The 20,398-nt window shown below is 34.7% G+C and overlaps 3 protein-coding genes and 1 long non-coding RNA gene across 9 annotated transcripts in view; 2 read left to right on the forward strand and 2 right to left on the reverse strand.

The window, feature by feature from the left end:
- Kul (Kuzbanian-like) overlaps positions 1-6,923 on the reverse strand; it is a 29,407-nt gene extending 22,484 nt beyond the window's left edge. Inside the window, exons 1-3 of one of the 3 annotated variants that reach the window (XM_012365069.2) lie at positions 6,441-6,923; positions 3,588-4,345; positions 2,056-2,197 (exon numbers count right to left, since the gene is read on the reverse strand). In XM_012365069.2, coding sequence (XP_012220492.1) covers positions 2,056-2,197; positions 3,588-3,957 — 512 coding nt within the window. In that variant the 5' untranslated portion in view covers positions 3,958-4,345; positions 6,441-6,923. Of the gene's footprint in view, positions 1-2,055; positions 2,198-3,587; positions 4,346-6,373 lie in introns of all 3 variants that reach the window. The other 2 variants (XM_067353140.1, XM_012365070.2) reach the window with 2 other exon arrangements.
- Positions 6,924-7,408: 485 nt separating this feature from the next.
- Positions 7,409-8,663, forward strand: LOC136999363 (uncharacterized). The gene is made up of 2 exons (XR_010889735.1): positions 7,409-7,546; positions 7,619-8,663. It is a non-coding gene; the product is annotated as an uncharacterized lncRNA (long non-coding RNA).
- A 478-nt stretch (positions 8,664-9,141) lies between these two features.
- LOC105671121 (calmodulin-like protein 4) lies at positions 9,142-10,926 on the forward strand. Its single transcript, XM_012365038.2, has 5 exons — positions 9,142-9,304; positions 10,055-10,085; positions 10,165-10,296; positions 10,354-10,536; positions 10,601-10,926. Exons 1-5 carry the CDS (start codon positions 9,302-9,304, stop codon positions 10,699-10,701), a joined length of 450 nt encoding a protein of 149 aa, XP_012220461.1. The 5' UTR covers positions 9,142-9,301; the 3' UTR covers positions 10,702-10,926.
- On the reverse strand, positions 10,910-20,253 carry LOC105671118 (nicotinic acetylcholine receptor alpha6). 4 transcript variants are annotated; one of them, XM_067353146.1, is made up of 9 exons: positions 20,086-20,253; positions 17,046-17,182; positions 16,163-16,317; positions 15,896-16,079; positions 14,029-14,245; positions 12,839-12,973; positions 12,419-12,597; positions 11,719-11,851; positions 10,910-11,616 (listed from the first exon to the last, which is right to left on the reverse strand). In XM_067353146.1, the coding sequence occupies exons 1-9, from the start codon at positions 20,147-20,149 to the stop codon at positions 11,366-11,368; spliced, it is 1,455 nt and encodes a 484-aa protein (XP_067209247.1). In that variant the 5' UTR covers positions 20,150-20,253; the 3' UTR covers positions 10,910-11,365. The 4 variants fall into 4 exon arrangements, with proteins under 4 accessions (XP_067209247.1, XP_067209250.1, XP_067209249.1 ...); XM_067353149.1 differs by having other exon boundaries at positions 11,719-11,854; XM_067353148.1 differs by having other exon boundaries at positions 11,476-11,616; positions 12,405-12,597.
- Positions 20,254-20,398: the final 145 nt, after the last annotated feature.

Genomic DNA, 20,398 nt, shown 5'->3' on the forward strand with positions numbered 1-20,398 from the left:
TGGTCCGAGGCGCATCGCGACGATGTCGCGATAAGGCCAATAGTAGGATAGAAGAAAGGCTTGTTTAGATCAGCGGCGATTCACGCGAAAGATGGGGCGTTGCAACTGGAGTGGTTCGCGGCGCGTCGTTTTCTTGACAACGATAGTGGGGCAGAAGGAGGTTCTGTTTTAGCTTAAACGATAATACTTGCGGAAGGAGAGTGGGGTACTGTAACTCGAGTGGTCAGAGACGCTTCATTTTGTTGACATCGCCAATAGTGGAGTAGGAGGACTTGTTTAGGTTAAGTGACGAAAAGATAGCGGGATATCAACTGGAGCGGTTTGAGAGAGAGAGAGAGAGAGAGAGAGAAAGATGCGCTTTTCAATGCTAATAGAGTAGATGGGAGATCTTGTTAAGACACAACGCCATTGTGAATGATTTGCATATCTATTGTCGCAATTTAAGTAGTTCAATACATCTTCAACAATTCCAACAATATTGATAAAATATTCTATGAATCTCCATTAAAATAATTTACGATAAAACTGTAGTAATTATTACGAAACATGATTCTTCGCAATCGTGACATTTCGTTTTCCATTCCCATATAAACTTGCAGATCTAATGCAGAATGTCTCTTATGACTTTGAGATACGATGTTCGAAACCTTCAAAGCTTCTAAAGCCGTTTAAGCTTGAGATGAAACCATGTAACATCGTACAGATCAAATGGCTTCTCACTACGAATATTCAGCTAAATATACATATTGCGCACCCGCGAAGAAAAGTGACACAATTTTTTACTTAAAAAATATCAAATTGTTCAGGAGAGAAAAAAGAAGGAACAACACATTGCGGTAATAATAAACGTTTCCTATTAATAATATTATGAATTGGTTTTTATCTCAAATTCTATCGCAAATTATAAATCGTCTGAACCAAGCTTGATTTCACGGAAAATAGTTTCACGCTTGAATAAACAGTAATTTTAAAATTAATTATTTACGGCAGTATTAAACAACGGATTCATGCGGAAAGTATGAATTCAACTTCTATCACTTTTCCTGATTGAAGACCGATGTATCTTAGAATACAATCCGCAAGTAAAAACAAAATTCGAAAAGTTTCGGCTTGCGTTACTTTTCTTGCGGGTGTGCGATGTATGCGCTCTTTCGTTCCTCCAAATGGCATTTACATAACAAATATGTTTAACAAAATAAAAATCGATTGAGATTGATGTTCGCACTGTTGACTCCAATAAAGGAAATTGCGAAAAACGGATTAATCTAATATACTATGCTTTTTTCAGAAAGAAAGAGAGAGAAGAAAGACAGTGAGTACATATATTACGTTAAAAATTGTTTTTCTCTTCCAAATAATTATTTTGCTATATAGTTTTTAGTAGGTGTGCCGGAATAAATACGCCATCGACGCAGTGCGACTACTATCGATGGTGAAAAAGGGTAGAGAAAAATGGGTAGGAGGGTGTGGCGTACAGCTTGGTACGACAAGGATGCAAACGGGGAAAGGGATGACGAAAGCCACGTGCGCGGCACACTCCTGCTTTACATTTTATTGCTCGACGTGAATTCTACCAATTTACATAAAGAGACGAACGCTGTAGTTACATCGATGGACTGAAAGAGGTCGGGGACAAGAGGGATGGATTAGGGTAATGTTTTCTGTGTCTCCTATCATTCAAGAGACTATTGCATGCCGTTTGTCGCGCAGAACGGGAGAAGAACATTTTCGCGCTAAACGTTTCTTATATTAAATGACTATGTACAGTAAAAAAAACTCTGTAATTGCTTTTCTGAAAAATGCAGTTCGATGAGTGAACTACAATATTACATTCGATGTAGAAAAAAAAATCTTCGAAAACATAGCAGAAAAAGAAAGCAAAGAAAATCTTTATCAAAAATTAAAATAACAAATAATCTTGTGTAAAAAAAAAAGAATATTTGTTTGATGAGATGAGTTTTTCTTAATCATCCAAGGCAGAAAGAGTTCTCACAGTGTACTAACAATAAGATAGAGAGAAGTGAGCGAATGAATTGATTTACAGGACTTACTCACCTGTCGAGCGTCTTCAGGTGCAAAATCAAAGGTTGCTCAGAGTAGATAACGTCGCGGCGTATCCGGTTACGATGACGTCTCAAGGTCACCGTATCATAGATAGCCGCCTCGTAATACCTAATGTATGAGCCGCGCGTAATATCTGCAAAATGCACAAGAAGGAAATGTGAGTTTCATTAGTGACTCGAAAGAATGGGTTGCAAATCGTAAAGCACGTGAAAATGAGTCGTGCCATAAAAATGCATTTGTCAGGTGCAAATATAAGACAAAATTTATTTCAATGGTATTGTATTATACTATTCCGTGTTTTGATCGTAACTGCCTTGACTATTATAAAATGTTTCACACGGTTGCGAGCGTAATTATCACTGTCATATCGCAGAATATCAACTATTTTTCATTATTAAATTCAATGCTATCTTCTTAAGTAAAATTTATTGTTAGTAATAAGATGTTGGCCTTCAAATAAAGGTTGGCCTTCAATAAATATAGTTATATTTTTGATGATACTTGCAATTGTTATGATTTATTATTTTTGACGCATAATAATTATGAAACCAATTTATTATACTTTTGCGCTATGAATATACGTTATGAAATATTGTATTCGCTGTGAAAATTTGCTTAGTATTTTAAGGATGGAGGGCAAAACGGAAATTTTAAGAGGAAACGAACGCTGGAGTATTCACCGCGGCCACTCGGCTGAAAGAGCTCCTCAGAGACGCGTTTTCAGATCTCGGACGAGTGCAGCAGCCGAAGTGCACTTGTTTCACGTTCACTTTGCCAAGAGGATGCACACATATTAATCTTTAATCTCGCCACTGGATTTCAATGTGAGGAACTTAATACCGTTTTTATATTTTTATGATATGTATAGAGTGCGCCAATATCGAAAAATATTTTAACAATAGATATTAGAAAAGTGTAAAAATGAATTAAATTACAACTCAGACATATATCACAGAGAGAGAGAGAGAGAGAGAGAGAGAGAGAGAGAGAGAGAGAGAGAGAGAGAGAGAGAGAGATTAAATTGATAATCAAGGCAATAAAATAAAGACACAATACAACTTTATAAACCAACTACGTTAAAGCAGTGCGTTTTTTTTTGCATTTCTAGCGCCTTTTGTCATAAGAATTTATATTACAACTTGCGAAGTACTACTCATCAAACTCCGAATTTCCGAAAAATTTCTCATCTTAAATTAACATCATCGGAAACTAAAAACCCTTCGATCCTTCGTGATATTAAAAAATTGTAAAAATCTCAAAGTTGTAAATTAGATAATTACATGCAAAAGACTGATATATGTATATATGAAAATTAGAACAAATTAAATTTTCTAATTTAATACAGAATGTCCAAAAAAATGTACTCCAGAGTTTGTGTACATTTAGCATGTTAAACTGCAAAGTTCCTAATCTTGTATCTTCAATTTTATCGAAAGGTATTGAGTTAGGTCGATTGCATGAACTGTATGAACATTTTGGGGCATTGACTTAACGTTGAGTTGACAAAAAAAAGCGTGACTCACCTCTGTGCGGCGATGCGGGATGAACGGGAGATGCATCGACGACGATCTTCAGAATCCAAACGGGCAACAACAGTAGCAGCAATACAATCATAGACGTCTTGGCAAACCGTGGACTCCTGCCCCCCACCGCTGCCGCCGCAGCCGCAGGGCACATTCTGGGCCCGCGCGCTCCGTGATGATGCTCTACTTGGCCTTCTGTTGCTTCCTCCTCGTCCTCGTCGTTGTCGTCGTCCTCTTCTTCCTCCTCCTTTCCACCTTTCTCTTTCTCTTCCTTTTCTTCTTTCTCCTTCCCTTCTGTCTCTTTCTCTTCCTCTTCCTCTTCGCCCTCCCCCTCCCCCTCTTCACCCACAGCCAGGGCCGCAACGCGCATCGGCCCGATGTTCCGCGCCCCGAGGACGACTAATGGCGGCGCTATCTGTCTTTCGTTGAGGAATCGACCATCGCACTTTGCCAGTCACCTACCAAGATCATTTCTGCGTCCTTCTCCTGCCGGTCGTTCTCTTCTTCCTCCACCTGCTCCTTTCCTACCACTTCTTCCTCCCGCCACTTCTTTCTCGTCGTGGTCCGTAGGTCGCTCAACCTTTCGACCTCTCCGCCGTCTCCTACGCCGCGTCTCCTCTTCGCTTTTAGTCTTCTTTTTTTTTTCAGCCGGTTCCACCTCACCTCACCTTCGACGTTGGATCGACTCTTTCTTGTCGTCTTCTTCTCTTCGTGACGTTCACTACCTTCGAGCGTCGCTCTTCGTCCGTCGATCGATTCTGTTGACAAAATACACCAAAAAAATTAGTCGTAAATATCAAGAGTCGATACGTTGCCAAAATTATTTCATATTCTTGTAAAAGATTAAGTTAGATAAAGCGATCGACCGTGAAACTCGCCGCGGTGCAAAATTACGTACTCGTTTTCATATACATGCTGCATAAGAAAGTGATGGGGATGGCCGAGTGTTTATCTCGTAAAAGCAAACTTGTAAAGTGTAAAAGTTCGAAGGGAAAGAGAAACGGCCGGCAAAGCGCCGTCGACTTGGCAATTGTGGCCGGAAAATTGTTCGCACGAGAACAAGCGTAAGCGCGCTTGTATAATGAAGCGCATTAACGTTACCAATATACATGTACATACATCCAGATATATAACGGGGATTACACTACGAACGTAAGAAAAGCATATAAAAGGAAAGCACTTTGAGTTAGTTTTAGAAATCCAAATAAATGTGACAGATATTGCAAAGTATTTTTGAAAATAAAAATTTTAGAAATACTACAAAGTACAGTTACGACATCTCTATGCTTATGTACGATTTCAAGAAGCCCACTTTGAAAAAGATAAACTGACATCTTCGTAATTTTTAAATAAAATGTTTGATAAATTAATTTCTGCAACTTTATTGTCAGATCTCATAATCTTACTTTACTGTTTTCAGATAAGATAAATCTAGCTGAAAGCAAATTTATACAAACTTCAATATGTCAATGACAACGATATTATTTAAATATTATTTAATGCAAATCTGAGTTCCGAAAATAAATTTCAAAAATGGTCCTCATCTTTTTTATATTTCGGCCATTAATCCTCGTTTCGAAATTTTTTTGCCCGATGTAAAGTTCACAATTAGGTAGGTAGGTCACCATATTTCAAGGAACTCTAAAGTTCGTAGGCAAAATAAATTACAGAAGCGCTGCTGCAGTACTGCAGCAGGATACATTTTCTCAGGACACTGTGTAGAGGCGGTCCCTGGACGGGATAAGCACTACATTCCGAAAATGGAATGTCTACACGATGTTCGTATGAGACGGAGTTTTATCGTGTCTCGTCTGTGCAAGCGGAAGAATGACTTGGCGCGGTGAAACCCATTACTTGCATTTCGCAAGTCCTGGCACGGCAAAGCGGCGAATTTACTTACACGGTTCGCATTTGATTGTCGTTTCAAGACTCAAAAAAAATTTTTTTTACCGTTTTGTTAAAAATGAATCATGATGAATTCGTCTGAAGAACCAAAGAAACTCGTTCTTTTCATATACATATTCTTCGAATGATTCACCTGTGTGGGCACAGACCGGTTATTTTACTTAAAGGAATAGATAAATTTTATCATACAAAACTTTAAACTTTTTTATAATTACAGTAAAACTATAATTGTGGAAACAAGAATAAAATGAACATATAATGAACAATATGTATATTTTAATTTTTTTTTTCTCGACTTTACAATCGAACTTATGAAGTTTATTTATGAGTCTGACAAGCTATTACTAATTTCTGTCGTAAATATTTCCAAACACGTTACTTTAAGATAAAATATAACAAAGTGTTGAACTTAATTTTAATAGATACAAAGTTTATATCTTTGCTTCTATAAAAGTTACGAACGCGTGCTGATTTAGTAGAAACAAGAGATTTCGTTTCGAGAAGTTATATCGATCGATTATTTATCTCGATCGTACACCGACTACGTGACTAATTTCACTTTGTTTTGTTTGTTGAGAAATTTATATCGCTGATACATTTTGATTGAAATACAATCGGAGCAACAATTAAGAGTCACGAAAAATTGCTTTAAAAAAACGTTTTTTAATCCTTTTTGCGGATTTTAATTATCTTTTTTTAACAAAAAGACACGATAACAAAGCTTCATCTAACAAAATAAAATTTTTTAATGCAATGTTATATCTAATTTTGAAAAAAAAAAATGGCTTATATTAAAATAGCGGTCTGTCCCTTTAAATTTGATCCGAAAGACTCTGAATCTGTCACAGGATTGCGTTGGAAAAGATATGCAGTATTATTACCAGGCTCCCTGTATACGCACGCTTGTAATGCACATAGCTGCGCTTGCCCTGTACGTCTGACACTCACCGAAGCGCAACTCCGCGTCGTCGCTTCGCGAGTCTTGCCAATAGCCACGGGTGTTCTCGCTGCTCCGATCTTGCTGCTTGACAACGCGCCCCGCGTATCATCGGTGATCACCACCGTATGACGATGCCGTTCGCGTACTCCATCGTGCATGACACATCGAGGATACGTATATACACAGCACAGCGTACACAACACATACACGCACATACACACACGCACACACACCTGTCACAGAAGATCGGCCTCTCTTGACACGTCGTTACGGTCCAGCGACGGCCGCGACAGGAGATGGGTGAGACGCGAGTTTGCAAAATGAGATGAGATTATCATGTTACGCGACGCATACACGCAGATCTAACAACAATTCCACGACAAGTTCCATATCCTACTGGCGAGACCACTCGCGGACTCACGCGTACGAAGACTCCCGAGGACAACGACTTCCCCCACCAATTGCACCCGTTCGACCCAGCTGTAGTCCCCTTCCTGCCCCTCTCTCGCCCATCGCGCCGTGCAACGCCGCGCAACCTTTCTCTTCGTCTGCTACTCTATTTCTCTTTTCATCACTCTGTCTTTCCTTCTCTCATTTTGACAGCATACTACATATTTATTTGTAAACGTTACATTTAATTAAGGCGAATCTCAATGTTAGAAATCGCGCGGAGTGTAACTATGTTTATCAAAGCACAGGATATAAATGCTTCTCTTTCTCTCTTGTATCTTCCTGCCACTCCTCGCGAGGAGTCGCCTCTTTCCACAAGCGAAACGGACTTATTCAACCCTCGCGTTCTCCCTTCCACCTTACCAACCATTTTTCTAGCAGTCACCGACGCGTCGTCCGACTCGCACTCGTATTTCTATCTTCTTCATATGCAAGGGAAGAGAAAGATAGGAAGATCAGAGTAGCGGAGCACAGACAGGACGAGATTCGCGCGAGCGCGTTCGTCCTTCCGAACTTTCTCCTTGCGCGCGTCCTTTGCACCAATATTCCGCTTTCCCCGCGCCTCTTTCAATCTCTCTTTCTCACCCCTCTTACTGTCTACCATGCATTTACATCCATACATCAACTACCCTTTCCATCTTCCTTTTTTGCGCAATATATTTTGGTATCTGTCGTTGGGTATATTGTTTCTACCTTCATGTATACACAAAATATGTAATGAATATACGTTTTCTAGAAAGAAGAGCGCGAAGAACGATTGATAAAAGAAACTGCGAAACTGTCAACGGGTGACAGAGGGGATAGAAAAAAAAGAGGATGAAGAAAGCGAGAAGATGAAATCTCCTCCCTCATCCTCGACGGCGCGAAACCATTACCCCAGGAATGTTGCACCGTGGATTAGTTTGATTATCGACATGCGGTGGCGTCGAGGCCGTGAGCAATTTAATTATGGAAACGGTATGCTGCAAAGGACAAGCCCGCGGTATCCAATTAGTTTCCATGGGCTGCTGCGAGTTCATATTCGCTCTTAACGACTGCTAACCTCGAGAGGAACGCTAACTGTTTGTAACTATCGAACGAGGAAGCGTTGATTGCTACGATGATAAGGTTTTATTTGTTTATAGAGCAATTTGTTTAATGTATAATTTTTAAAAGATTACAAATCATAAAATTGAAGTCGACATTAATATCAAATGTAAACTGATAAGAAATCTAATTCTCAATTTCACAATTGAAATGGATATAAAATGATAGACAAGAGAACAATCGTCGGCTTTAGAAAAGGCACAAGATTGATGGCGAGAAACGTTAATCAATGGTATACGCAGAGAGCACACGGCACATTTGAAATAAATTTTAATTTACCGTCATCGGAAGAGACGGTACCGTGCTATTGTCCCGTCTAACCATTCTTTTCGGAACGCTGCTGCGCTACAAACGGATTCGCCACTCTTTTCGTTGTTCAATAACGACCCGATTGAATTAGTCGCAATTAACATGGATTTTATTTGCTGAAAGATTATCAAACTCGTAATGCTATTTGATTAATTATTCTTGTTTGACTACTTGTCATTCGAGTGAATTCTTAGAATTATTAGAAATATTTACTACAGAGTGAAAAAATAATTCTGTTAAAAATAATTATTATTTAATTGAAACATTTATAATCTTGGGTGAATATTGTTTTTTCCTACCATTATTGTAGTAGAAGTAATGTTATTATTTTTGTAATTTTTGTAATTAAAATTATAGTACAAGCTTACTTGACGTTCTCATTGACATTTGATAAATGTGTGTTTTATGTGTCCGTTCAATCGAAACGCTAGAAAACTAATTTTAGGAATAGAAGCACAAACCTTGTTTTATGGAAAATTCATATTGCGTCCATTATCTGACAATCCCTGCATCTGACATCCCACTGCATTCGATATCCAATAAGAAAATTTCTTGAATGAAAATGGCGTCAGACAAAGTTTCTAGAAATTACTTTTTTTGGAATGGAGTTTTGACTCGTATATCGAGTCATCGGACGCATCGGACGTAGTATGAATTTTTTACAATGTAAGGTTGCATGTTTTGGATTATATACAATCACTGAACTATGTATATACTGGAATGGGCACTAAATCACTTATCGCAAGCCGAGAGAGAAGCACATGTCGTGTATTGCTGTCCTTCTACGTACAGTTAAGTTCGAAACTTTTGATTGTAATCGAGCGTAAAAAGTTTTTTGGCTTGCCTGTATTCTCAATGATGTGCGCATGCGTAGAGACGTGTAAGCAATATATAGTTCATTGTATACAACAAAGAGAAAGTAAAGGCAAGGTTAAGTTTCAGAAAGCTATTTAAACGCTATTATGTTAAAATTGTAAGGAAACAATACTGAGAAAAGGACACAATAGGATACATTTAGTTGATCATGGTAATTTCAATACACGTTACAATTATCTCAACAATTCTTAAAAATTTCTTAAAAATATAATCTTAATTCTGCATCTTGATCTACTTTCTTTATTGGAATTTTCGACTGAATCAATTTGGGAGCGATTATTGACGTTATTGGATCTGTCGTGAACTAATAAAAACATAATCAAAATCTGGATCATGTTTACATATACAAAATTTTATAATTAGAAAATATATTAAGGAATAAATACAAGACTTGTTACAATTGACAACGAAATCAAAACACTGGTGGAAGCAAACACATGATAATGCAAGCGATTGCAGAAACATTAACAGTATCACAATCTAATGTTCACAGTCATTTAGAAAATTGATATGTGAATTGCTTTAATGTTGGGTGCCACACAAATTGATCGAATAAAATTTAATCGATTATTTCATTACTTGCAATTTACTGTTGAATAAAACACAATGAAAACAAGTCATCTTTGAAGCGAATGATTATGGGCGAAATGAAAATAGAAAATGAATTGTTTACAACAATATCGAGCACAAAAGATTGTGGGGAGATAAGTCATCGCAAAATTTTTGATCGAAAAATCCAAAGAAATTTTCAGATCAATACAATATGTTAGTTCTTGAACATGAGTTTATGATAAATTGCGATTAATTGTTTTCAGATCAAACCAAATCTATTCAGTCGAAAACGCTACGTTTTACAGTTTTCTTTGTTGCAATATAATTTTGTTTTCTCTTAATGTTTTAGGCACGTTATTTCAGAGAAGAAGATATTGATGGTATGTTGAGATTGTTGCACATATACATATTTATTGCATTATAAATTTTAAGATTATTGTAAAATTATTCTTTTTGCAGAATTCCGTGAATGTTTTTATTTATTTGCTCGAAACGGTCAGATTCGTACACTGGATGAGCTTACTATAATTATGAGATCTTTGGGACTAAGTCCAACTATCGCAGAATTAAACAAGTACATGAAAGATAAAGGTAAGAATGTTTGTACAATATTTTTGCAAATCAAATAACTTTTTTTGTCGATTATAGGTGGAAAAATGTCTTTTGCTGATTTTTTGGAAGTCATGCATCTTCAGACACGTGCAGAAGATCTACCAAAAGAAGTAATTAAAGCTTTTCAAGCTGCAGATACTTCTCACAATGGTATTCTTCCAGCACGGCAATTGGCACATATGTTGCTTCATTGGGGTGAACAATTGAGCAGTAAAGAAGGTTTGTAAAATAAATAAATAATTAATCTAGTTATGTGTGTGACATAAACTGTCTTCTGTTACAGTGGAGCAAATCTTTCGCGAAGCCAATGTGTCTCTGAATGGACATGTTAAATACGAAGATTTTGTGAAAATAGCTTGTGCACCCGTACCTGATTACTATTGACAATTGTTAGGTGACTTATATTTAGGTAATACATTCCAATATACGTTCTCTAATTTTATATTCCTATAGATAAAAATGCACGAAAAAGAAAAGCTACTTTTATATAAATATAAAAAAGATTAATTTATTATACATTTTTGTAAAAAATTTTATATATCTAACTCAAGAATGTTAATGGGGTTTGTATGTGGTTATTAGATATAATGAATAAAGAGTATCTCGTTATTTATTCTTTTTATGTCTTAAATTTTATATCGTTAATTCTGTTGAAGCACATTCTGTTATTTGCACATTGATAACACATCTATTGTACATTCAGACTAGTTCATCGATACAGACCGTTTATTTCTAGATCTATGTTAATATTTTATACTCAAATCGTAATTTTGAAGTAGGCAAAGTTTGCCAAAAGTTTTCGAATTTTTAGAGATAAATAAATTAAATAAGTTTATTGCTAAGGCTAATAAAAAGCGGATTTTCTTCCTTTCTTTTTTTCGTTTTCTTTTTGCATTTACCTTAACTTGCAATTTAAAGTAAATTTGTGAAAATTGTAATAATGTTTCAATTAACATTTCAATTATGTGATGTTTTTATAATCTCATTCTGATCAAAATTATCAGAATTGCCTTTCATTTAATCAGTAATTTAATCAATAATTTAAGAATTAATCTTTCGATATGCTCGGGGTTGGGGGTGGCGAACCGCATAAAATTACCGCCGTACTGATGATCGTCGTGAGCAAGAAAACACACAACAGTGTACGATCACTGACCAGAGCGACCTGTTTCCAATCTAACTCTGTCCTTTCCCGGCAATCCTGCTCAACCAGGCGACGTTCATTTCTTTCGATGGTCGCCTGCACTTTTCCCAGAACCCGGGACCATTTAGCTTCAAGGCTGGCTTCTTTCCCGAGATCTGTCGAATTGTACAACATAATTTATAATTCATCGATTGTGAGATACAAATTAATATATTTTAATAGATCAAGTATCTAGAAGAATATCGAAATCAACTCACCTAAGCTAGGACTAGTGCTGTTACTGTCGTCTCGTCTCGATACATACTTGGGGGACACGTGTTGCTCCGGTAATTCGGAGTTGCAGTGTAGTGGACAATTGTTTCTTTTTTTCGAGAATTGTTCCGTCTGTTCCTGCTAAAATAACAAATTTTTATGAGCTTAGATTGATGATCACGCTGTGATCATCAAAACTTTTTTATAGAATAGAGTGATAGTAAACGCGCGTTGAAAAAAACTAAATATATCTATGTGTAAAATCTTTCTCTTTGCCAAAAAATACATTTCTTGTTTGTGCTCACAATTTGTAGTCACAGACATCTGTACATCTAAAGATAAGATTTTTAATTCGCTATTTGCATTTCCTGATGATTAGGTACAATTATAGTAATAATTATTTTTTCTAATTTTTTGTACTCTAATTAATTCTTCTGCTGCACTTGTGTGATTTCATATTAAAACTGTTACATCTTTTGGATTTATATTAAATGTCTGAGACTAACTTTGCTGATATCATTATCTAAAAAGCTGCTCTCAAAATTATTATTTAACACTGATCGCTGAGAAATACACAGCAATAGAAAATGCAATTTGACCTAATTTTATTATACATATACAAATAATTAGAAAAGATCAGATTGCATTTACAAAATATCTCGCACATTTCAAGAAACAATATGTGCATTACATTATCCGTTTTACCGATCTATTCTCTTCGTGGAAATTCAGAAATACTATTCTGGCTAATTTGTCTAAGACCAGCGATCTCACAATACTCGGCACTCGTACGCCCCGTACTCCACGATGATGCAAATTTAATGTCACAACCGCCAAGCCAGATGCGAAAGATACCAAGCAAATGCTAACTCCGTAATAAAGACCTGAAAGCATCAAAGGAGAAAAGCTCGATAGAATAGATAAATGGAAGAATTTTTCTCAGATAAAAATCTCCGAAAAATGCAAAAAGTAATTGAAATAATATTACATATAAAATGCAAAAAATATATTATTTTTTAAATAATTATATATATTTACCTTATAAAATATATTATTCTATATATAAATTTAATTTATATTAATATCGGAAGAAAGAAGAAAATAGCTAGCTAATAAAGTACTTACTTATTAATGGTGTTTTTTCTGTGGGTGGTAAAGTTTCGCGAATGGTCATCAGAAACACCGTCATAGAGAGAAGGGCCGAGATGCCAAGAGTGACCTTTTCTCCTGATTCAGAGGGCACGTAGAACACTAGAAGAGCTGAAAAGCAAATGGGAAAAGCATTAGCGTAAGTTTTGCTCTTACCGCGAATTAATAAATCTTTGAAATAATATTTCTTAGTAGAGAGAGAAAGAGAGTGTCAGAGGTTGTCTTTGAAAAATTTTTTTTCATTTAATTGGTAATTACTAAGCTATGGATCGATTCTGATATCGGGCAAATCCTGAGCAAATTTCTTTCATTATCGGTAAATGGCAGCTGCAATGTAATGAAATGCTTCGGTTCACGCTGTCGTTTTCTGAAAAGCGACAGCTTAATACATTTGTCCTCATTTGCAAATCCTAAGACGATTTAAACCCGATAGCTGATATTATTTTTTGAAATATCGTTATCACATGATGTTAATATTTCTCATTCATCAATCAATATTCTTATGCCCCATTTACTATACTTGATCCTTTGCACTCGGAATGCCACTTGTGCTGGCATGAACATTCTCATTCATTCCGGCAACTCGGAATGCCACTTCTGCTGGCATGAGCATTCATTCCGTCAACTCAGAGTTTGCAAGATTATTGGTATTTCGAACTTTTTGTTTCATTTTTTTTTTTCAAAGGTATTTTCACGTAATTGATTCATGCAAATATTTTATTTATAATATTTAAAATATTAATATTGAATTTTTATTAATATTTTATTTTGTTTATATTTTTATTCAAGCAAATATTTTTTTACAGATATTTTCGTGATCGATTCATCTTCTCAACAAAAAAATAGTCGTAAATTTTTTATGACAAATTTATAATTCGAGCGGAAGGAAATATTGAAATATTACTCGAGTGCAAATAACTATTTTTTTAACAAGAAAGGAAAGAAGAAGAGAAGAATAATTAATTAAAAATATCATGATTATATCAGTTTTGATAAAATATATAATTTCTGAGAAATAAAGAAATGTCTCTTTAAAAAATCTATCCCCGTTTCGATGGTCTTTCTCTATGATTCCTTAATATATAAATATAATAATGTAATCACAATTCACCGCGGGTATTCCATACCGTTCTAGTCACGTATGCACATTTATGTACTCCACTTACCAACGCCGTTGATTAGTATGCAGGGCAAGATCAGATTGAAGACATAGAACATCGGACGTCGTCGCAAATGGATCTCGTAGGTGATGTCCGGATACGGCTCCTGGCAGCAGGAGTAGTATTCGACGTTTCGGCGAGCAGTGAAGTTCAGGAGATGAAATTCACCGTTCGCTTGATAATTACTCACGTCACCTTGCTCGCTTATTCTCTTCAGCTCGAGCTGATGCCCACAGAATTTTGTTCACATGGATTAATTTGATCGTTATAATGAAGAATGTCGTTTAGTCTATTAAGTCCGATAAATTTGCGGGTAATAAAAAGGATAACCGAAAGAGCGAGGTTTGCACTGTTTGTTAAACGTAAATAAAAATCAACGAAAAGCCGATTCAGTTTATCGGTTAAAAGTTAAATGAACAGGTCGAGTGTCTTTCGTTGCGATTGAGATCTTTTTGTCGCGTAACAATTATTAAATTGTTATATTTTATTAATAATAGCAAACCGAGATATCTGTTGCGGTAACGTCACACAAATAAATCAGATCTTATTAACAAAAGTAAAATATTATCTATGTGCATGCTCAATAAATATTCTTGAGTTAGCTTTAATAGCTTTGGTTCTATTTTTCTTCATTATTTTTTCATATCTTGAATATTATATAAAATAATTTGCTATATCGCTTAGCTGTTAATTAAATTGACACAATCTTTAAAAAATTATTATTCAGATAAAAAATTGTTTCGAATTTTTGATTAAGTAAGAAAAACTTTTTCTTGTTTCTATTTCTATTCCATTAAACAATTAATAATTAACTTCTAGTAATTAAAAATTTCTTCATTAGAAATACGAGAAGTGATTAATTTACGCTTTGCAAAAAACTTTAGATTTTAAACCGCATTCTCGACTTTTGCGTGATGAGGAAAAGCGGCAGTGGCAGCATAAAGTGTATTCAATACGAAAGGATAGAAAATGGGAAAACTCTGTGAAAAATAGGCAGAGCCCGGCGCAGAGAGTGGCTCTCGTATTGAATTCTTCTCGCGATGTTGGGATTAAGCTCTTCGATCTACCCGAACCATTTTCACGACTTGACGGGTCTGCGTTTTCGGTTCCACAGCTACGTTAAGCGTTTCCGAATTACAGAAGTTCGATCGGCTTCGCTTTGCAAACAACACAACTCTAAAAAACTATTTCTTTTTTTTTTGCTTATACTCCGCATGTAAAATTCATGCTGTGTCGCATGTATATATTGTACGTCGAAATTCTTTCTTCTATACATTAGCGTGTAATATCGAAAAAGAATTATTGCGTTTTTGAATATATGGAAATGCAGAAGTGCTTGCGATCCTTATAATAATTTTTTAATAATTTAAAAATATATTTAGATATGAGATATAGTCCATCTAAATCCATCTAATTCATTAAATTGCGTCGAATTTATTATGTAGTTTCACATTTTTTATATAAATTATAATCAATACATCAATGTTTTAATCCTGCATTTTTACGAGAACTATAAAATATATCCTGGTAAGTTTTTAAGTAAGTAAAAAGGTAATATTGCGAAGAATTATGGCTAGTTTCACGCTGAATTTAATTCCATTAAAAAAAAAAATTTGCAAGATGAATATCCGTGTTGCCCGACAATTATTCACGAAGCAATTTTAAACTGTTTCAAAGTTCCATAATTACAAGAACAAATAAAAAAAATTTTTTTTTAATTAAAAGAAAAATTTGATATGCAATGCAGTGATCTATTCTATTGAAATCAAATACTCAATTATGCAAATATACAACTTTGGTAGATTGTAATCACACAAATAAAAATTCAGGAACCGTTCGATGTGAAATGTAGAATATAAAATGTAGAACTTACTTGAAATCCATCGTATGTCCAAGAAGCCCATTTAAGGGCACATCGTTGTTCATCAAAGGGAAAGAACTCAACGTTTATGTCGCAACTGCTGCGGAAGATCCCATGACTTAGCCAGACCACTTCGCCCGTATGATCGACGATCACATTTGTATTGATGACTGCTGAACTGTACTGTGGATCTGCACTGTAACAAAAAATTGCAATTATTAATTTACATTCCAAAGCTAGCGGAGTTCATTTTCTTATCCGTGTAAAACAACTGCTCACTTGTTGTATAAAATCATGTCAGGTCGCCAGACGCGATTGTAGGGAACGCGGATTACTTGAATTCCAGCGAACTCTGAAGCATTCCATTTCAAATGATGATCAGTCCAAACCTGTTTAATCCAACAATTGGTCGTGAGTATCTGGTTCTTTTCATCCTGCAATGAAAATATAATATAAATAGTGAGCTGCAAAAAAAATTAATATTTATATTAATTATGATACGAATTTAAAAATCAAAATATAAATAAATGATAATATTTATTAATATTCTTTTCTAAAGAATTTTGTTTATTTTACCGGCAGCAGGCTTCTGACTCATTTAAAAAGATTTTTACTGAATAATTAATTACAAAAATAAATTACGTTAAATATTTATTTAATTGATAGTATATTTTTGTGACATAAAACAAAAGATTTCTCTCTATTTAGAGAATTATTAAGCAATTTACCGTAGATATTTAATTTATCACGCTTCAAAGAATATCTGTTTGTGAAAGAAAATCGTTGAAATCGATTTATTTGATTAATTAGAGTTCACATATATCGGCGAAACAGAACAATTGCCAATGGTATGTTCCAAACAATTAATGATGTATCTTTTTCTTCATTTATTCAGAAAAAAAATTCTTTACTTTTTCAAATTCCCGACAATCGCAACTTATACTCAATATGAGGTTGAACCAAAAGCTGTGAAATGAATGAAAACAGCCATATGACGGAAACATTGATAATTAGAAAACAAAGAATTGTATCGCACATCATGTTTCGTGTTTCAAAATTTCGTAGTTCAAAATTAACTGGCTTGTTTGAGAGGGAAGTATGCAGGATATTTTAATAATACTTCATATATTGACATTTAAGATTATTACACCCGAATACTTACAACATCGATAATGTGATGAAGCGAAAGCTCAAAGACTACGACCAAAGGCTGGGACGAATTTTTAGCTGGTCTCACGCCGGCATCATATCCATCTAATAAGTGCTTTGTCAGTCTGTATTCGTGTTCGTCGCAAACACCTAATCAGATGAAGCAAAACGCAATCAATTATGTTAATAAAATGCATGTTATTTTATCTTTATGCATTATATTTAGATATTTGTTAAGTTCGTCAATTTAACATCAATAATTTTGTAGTCAAAACATATTGATATTGCTTATGAATGTCGAATATCCTTCAATTTATTTGGCTATAAAAATTTTTATATTTTTTTCCTCGTTTTCAAGACTTTTAAGATGGGGCAAGATCGAACCCGAGAAATAGTGTAAAATCCCGAGAAACAGTCTCGCAAAAACGGCTTGTAGGATTTCTTTCAGATTCTTCTCTTTGATTATAGGGCTTTGATTTATTGCGTGGATGTTCGTGATCCATTATAGCGATCGGCTACATGATCAGTAACGACAGTCCATCCCCATTGAAACGACTATTGTGCTGTGAAGAGTGGTGAAACCTGTTAGAGAACCAAAGCTAATCTCAGTTCGGTCCTCTTCTCTTCTCAGCAATGTAGATGCACAGAAAGATTCTTTGAGGAAGATGAGTGATACCACTCGTAATTAAGAAAGTGAGTCCTTACGTTCTTACCGAACTGTAAAAGTCGTACCTTTAAACGACAAACAGAACTCTCTTCAAAGTGTGCATTATCAAATTAAAATTATTGTTCTATCACAGTTTTACAGATTTACTGACACGATGCATCGTGTTTGCAAAATCATTTTTTACAAATAATTTTTTCAGCGCTTACATATTTTAATAAATACTTTTTTAACATCGGATTTTAACGCTACGCATTTTCACGATTTTTATACTTTAAAATCTTTATTCTTGAGAGAGGATGTTCCCGAAAGATTCTCATAAATCGCGAAATAGGCCGCCGTCTGCCACTATCATCGAGACGAAAAATCTCACGGATTTGTAATGAGATCGCATGTCGACACTGCATAAGCTGCAGAATATCTCGTAGGTCTCAATCGACTGAATTTCTTTAGTTGAAGATTATTCCTCATAATATAAAGATATTCGATAATCCAGCATTTCGAGCATTAAATTAGAATTGTAAGTATTAAATTTTAACGATGGAGAAACAAATATTATTTTTGTCCCATTCAACAAAATAGAATACGACCAAATAATTCCTAAAAGTAGATAAAAACATTAAAAAAAATCTATTTTCCATTATCAAAAATCTATTTTTTTAATAAAATTGCATGTATATATCTCTATTTCGCATATCTAAATTTTTTCGCGTTTTTTAGTGCATCAAATTGCACAGAAATATTGAATTTTTTGCATACAACCAGTTGTGTATTCCACATTCCGAAAAATGGATAGAACTTGAAAGTAATATAAACTTAATCAGCGGCACAGCCGAGACTGCTGAAACCTTGTACGTAAACCGATTTACTAAATGTAGGTGACGACAAATATGCAAATTCTATCGATGTCCTGATCATATAATCTAGTGGCATGAACGAGGCATCGAATAGCCCCTTGATGCGATTGATTCGCAAACGTTTACACTGCTAGCTGCTGCATCGCAAACATAGCGTAACGTGATCCGCTTAAGATCACGAGTCACATATTACAAAGAATAAAATTTCTTTTTATTAATTCGAACTCCATTCGAATATATTACAAATTTACAGATTACATTAAGTTAGAAATATTATATAAAAAATTAATCAAAAGTAAAATATAATTACTTTAATTAAAAATAGTTAGGAAAACCTTTTTTTTTTAAATCAAATAAATAAAAAATAGTTGATAAGAGTCAAAACTATAAGTTTTTTCGAGTGTTTGCGTGCAAGCAATATCAAGCATAACGTGTTTCAATATACATAGTTACATCGAAGAGTAACATTATTGCACTCTGAAAAAGCTGCGTTCGGCGATAAAAGTTCTGTGTGAATCTTTCTCTTATGCTTGGCACAAATTACGCCGCTAAAAGTAAACTCACGGAATTCTACTTGAATACATCGACTTCATTTTAGCACCATTGTAAATGGATTTTCTCGCAAACCAAAGTGAATTTAAATTTTGTGCAATTGAAGATTCGTGATAAGTATTCATTCATGCATCCATTAAGTTGACTCTGTTACTTTTCGCGGATATTAAAAAAAAAATAATAATGCCACTGTGAAAACTGTAAATTGTTGAATTACCATAGCCCTTGAAAATTTCAAGGCTGAAAGATCATAAAAATCACAAACTATCAGTACTGGTTTTATCGAGGACACTTTTCTAAAAATAGTGCACAATTCAATGATGTTTTGACCCTGGGAATTTGATTGCGCCGCCAATTTACATTTCCGATATCTTTGATATCAGCGGTTGTGTAATCGCGGCGGGCAAAAGCTATGACGTATTTTAACACTCGACAATATCTAAACAGTTCCTTCGATGTTCTATATTTCGGCACCGCGAGAACCTTGAAACTTTATTGACAAGGCTTAAATCCTTCTCAACTTGCGAGAATATTGAATATTATAGGAAAGAGTAAATATCTGAATTTTACAAGATATCTTCAAGATGACAAGTATCAATAACTTGATTCTTGTAATAGAATTAACTTTGTATAATGTTTATATATGTACAAGTTAATGAATTTTTCTTATGTCAATAAGCTTAAATTTTGTAAAAATTTATTAGAAATTTCACAGTATAGCTGGCATTTTTAAATTTCACATATGCGTATACACACCTTTTTTATTTTTATCAAAATCAAAAATAAAAAGTATTGCTACTATTAGTTTGCTCTCGATTCAATAATATCTGTGCCTCGATATTGAAACAATCATCAATAAAAAGAAGCAGAACAAAAACAAAAATTTTAGTTTACAAGTGCAAATTTGTAACAAATATTTACAAGCATAGTTACAAACTACTGATAAATAGAAATGCAATATTCAGAAAATATGTACTCACCATTTCCGAAAATGATGATTAAAAGAAACCCGTATTGAAAGAACAGAATGATAGATGGTGACATGGAATCGTGAGCTTGCTTAACCGCGTGATCGCCTACGTACGACTGATATACAGTGGCGATTTTCAACCACTGTGCAATTTCACCCCCGAATCTTGCGCCATCCCTACTAGAGGTCGTGGATTCCGAAGAAAATTCGCGCAGGCGTTCATCGAAATAATACAGATTCTAGTATTGTATGTACGTAAAATTTTAAACGCGGAAAAAATATGGATGTGAATTTCTCTCAAAGTTCACGTTTGTATTCTTTTT

This window comes from Linepithema humile, chromosome 4, assembly GCF_040581485.1.
Source record: "Linepithema humile isolate Giens D197 chromosome 4, Lhum_UNIL_v1.0, whole genome shotgun sequence".
Classification (NCBI taxonomy): Eukaryota; Metazoa; Arthropoda; class Insecta; order Hymenoptera; family Formicidae; genus Linepithema; species Linepithema humile.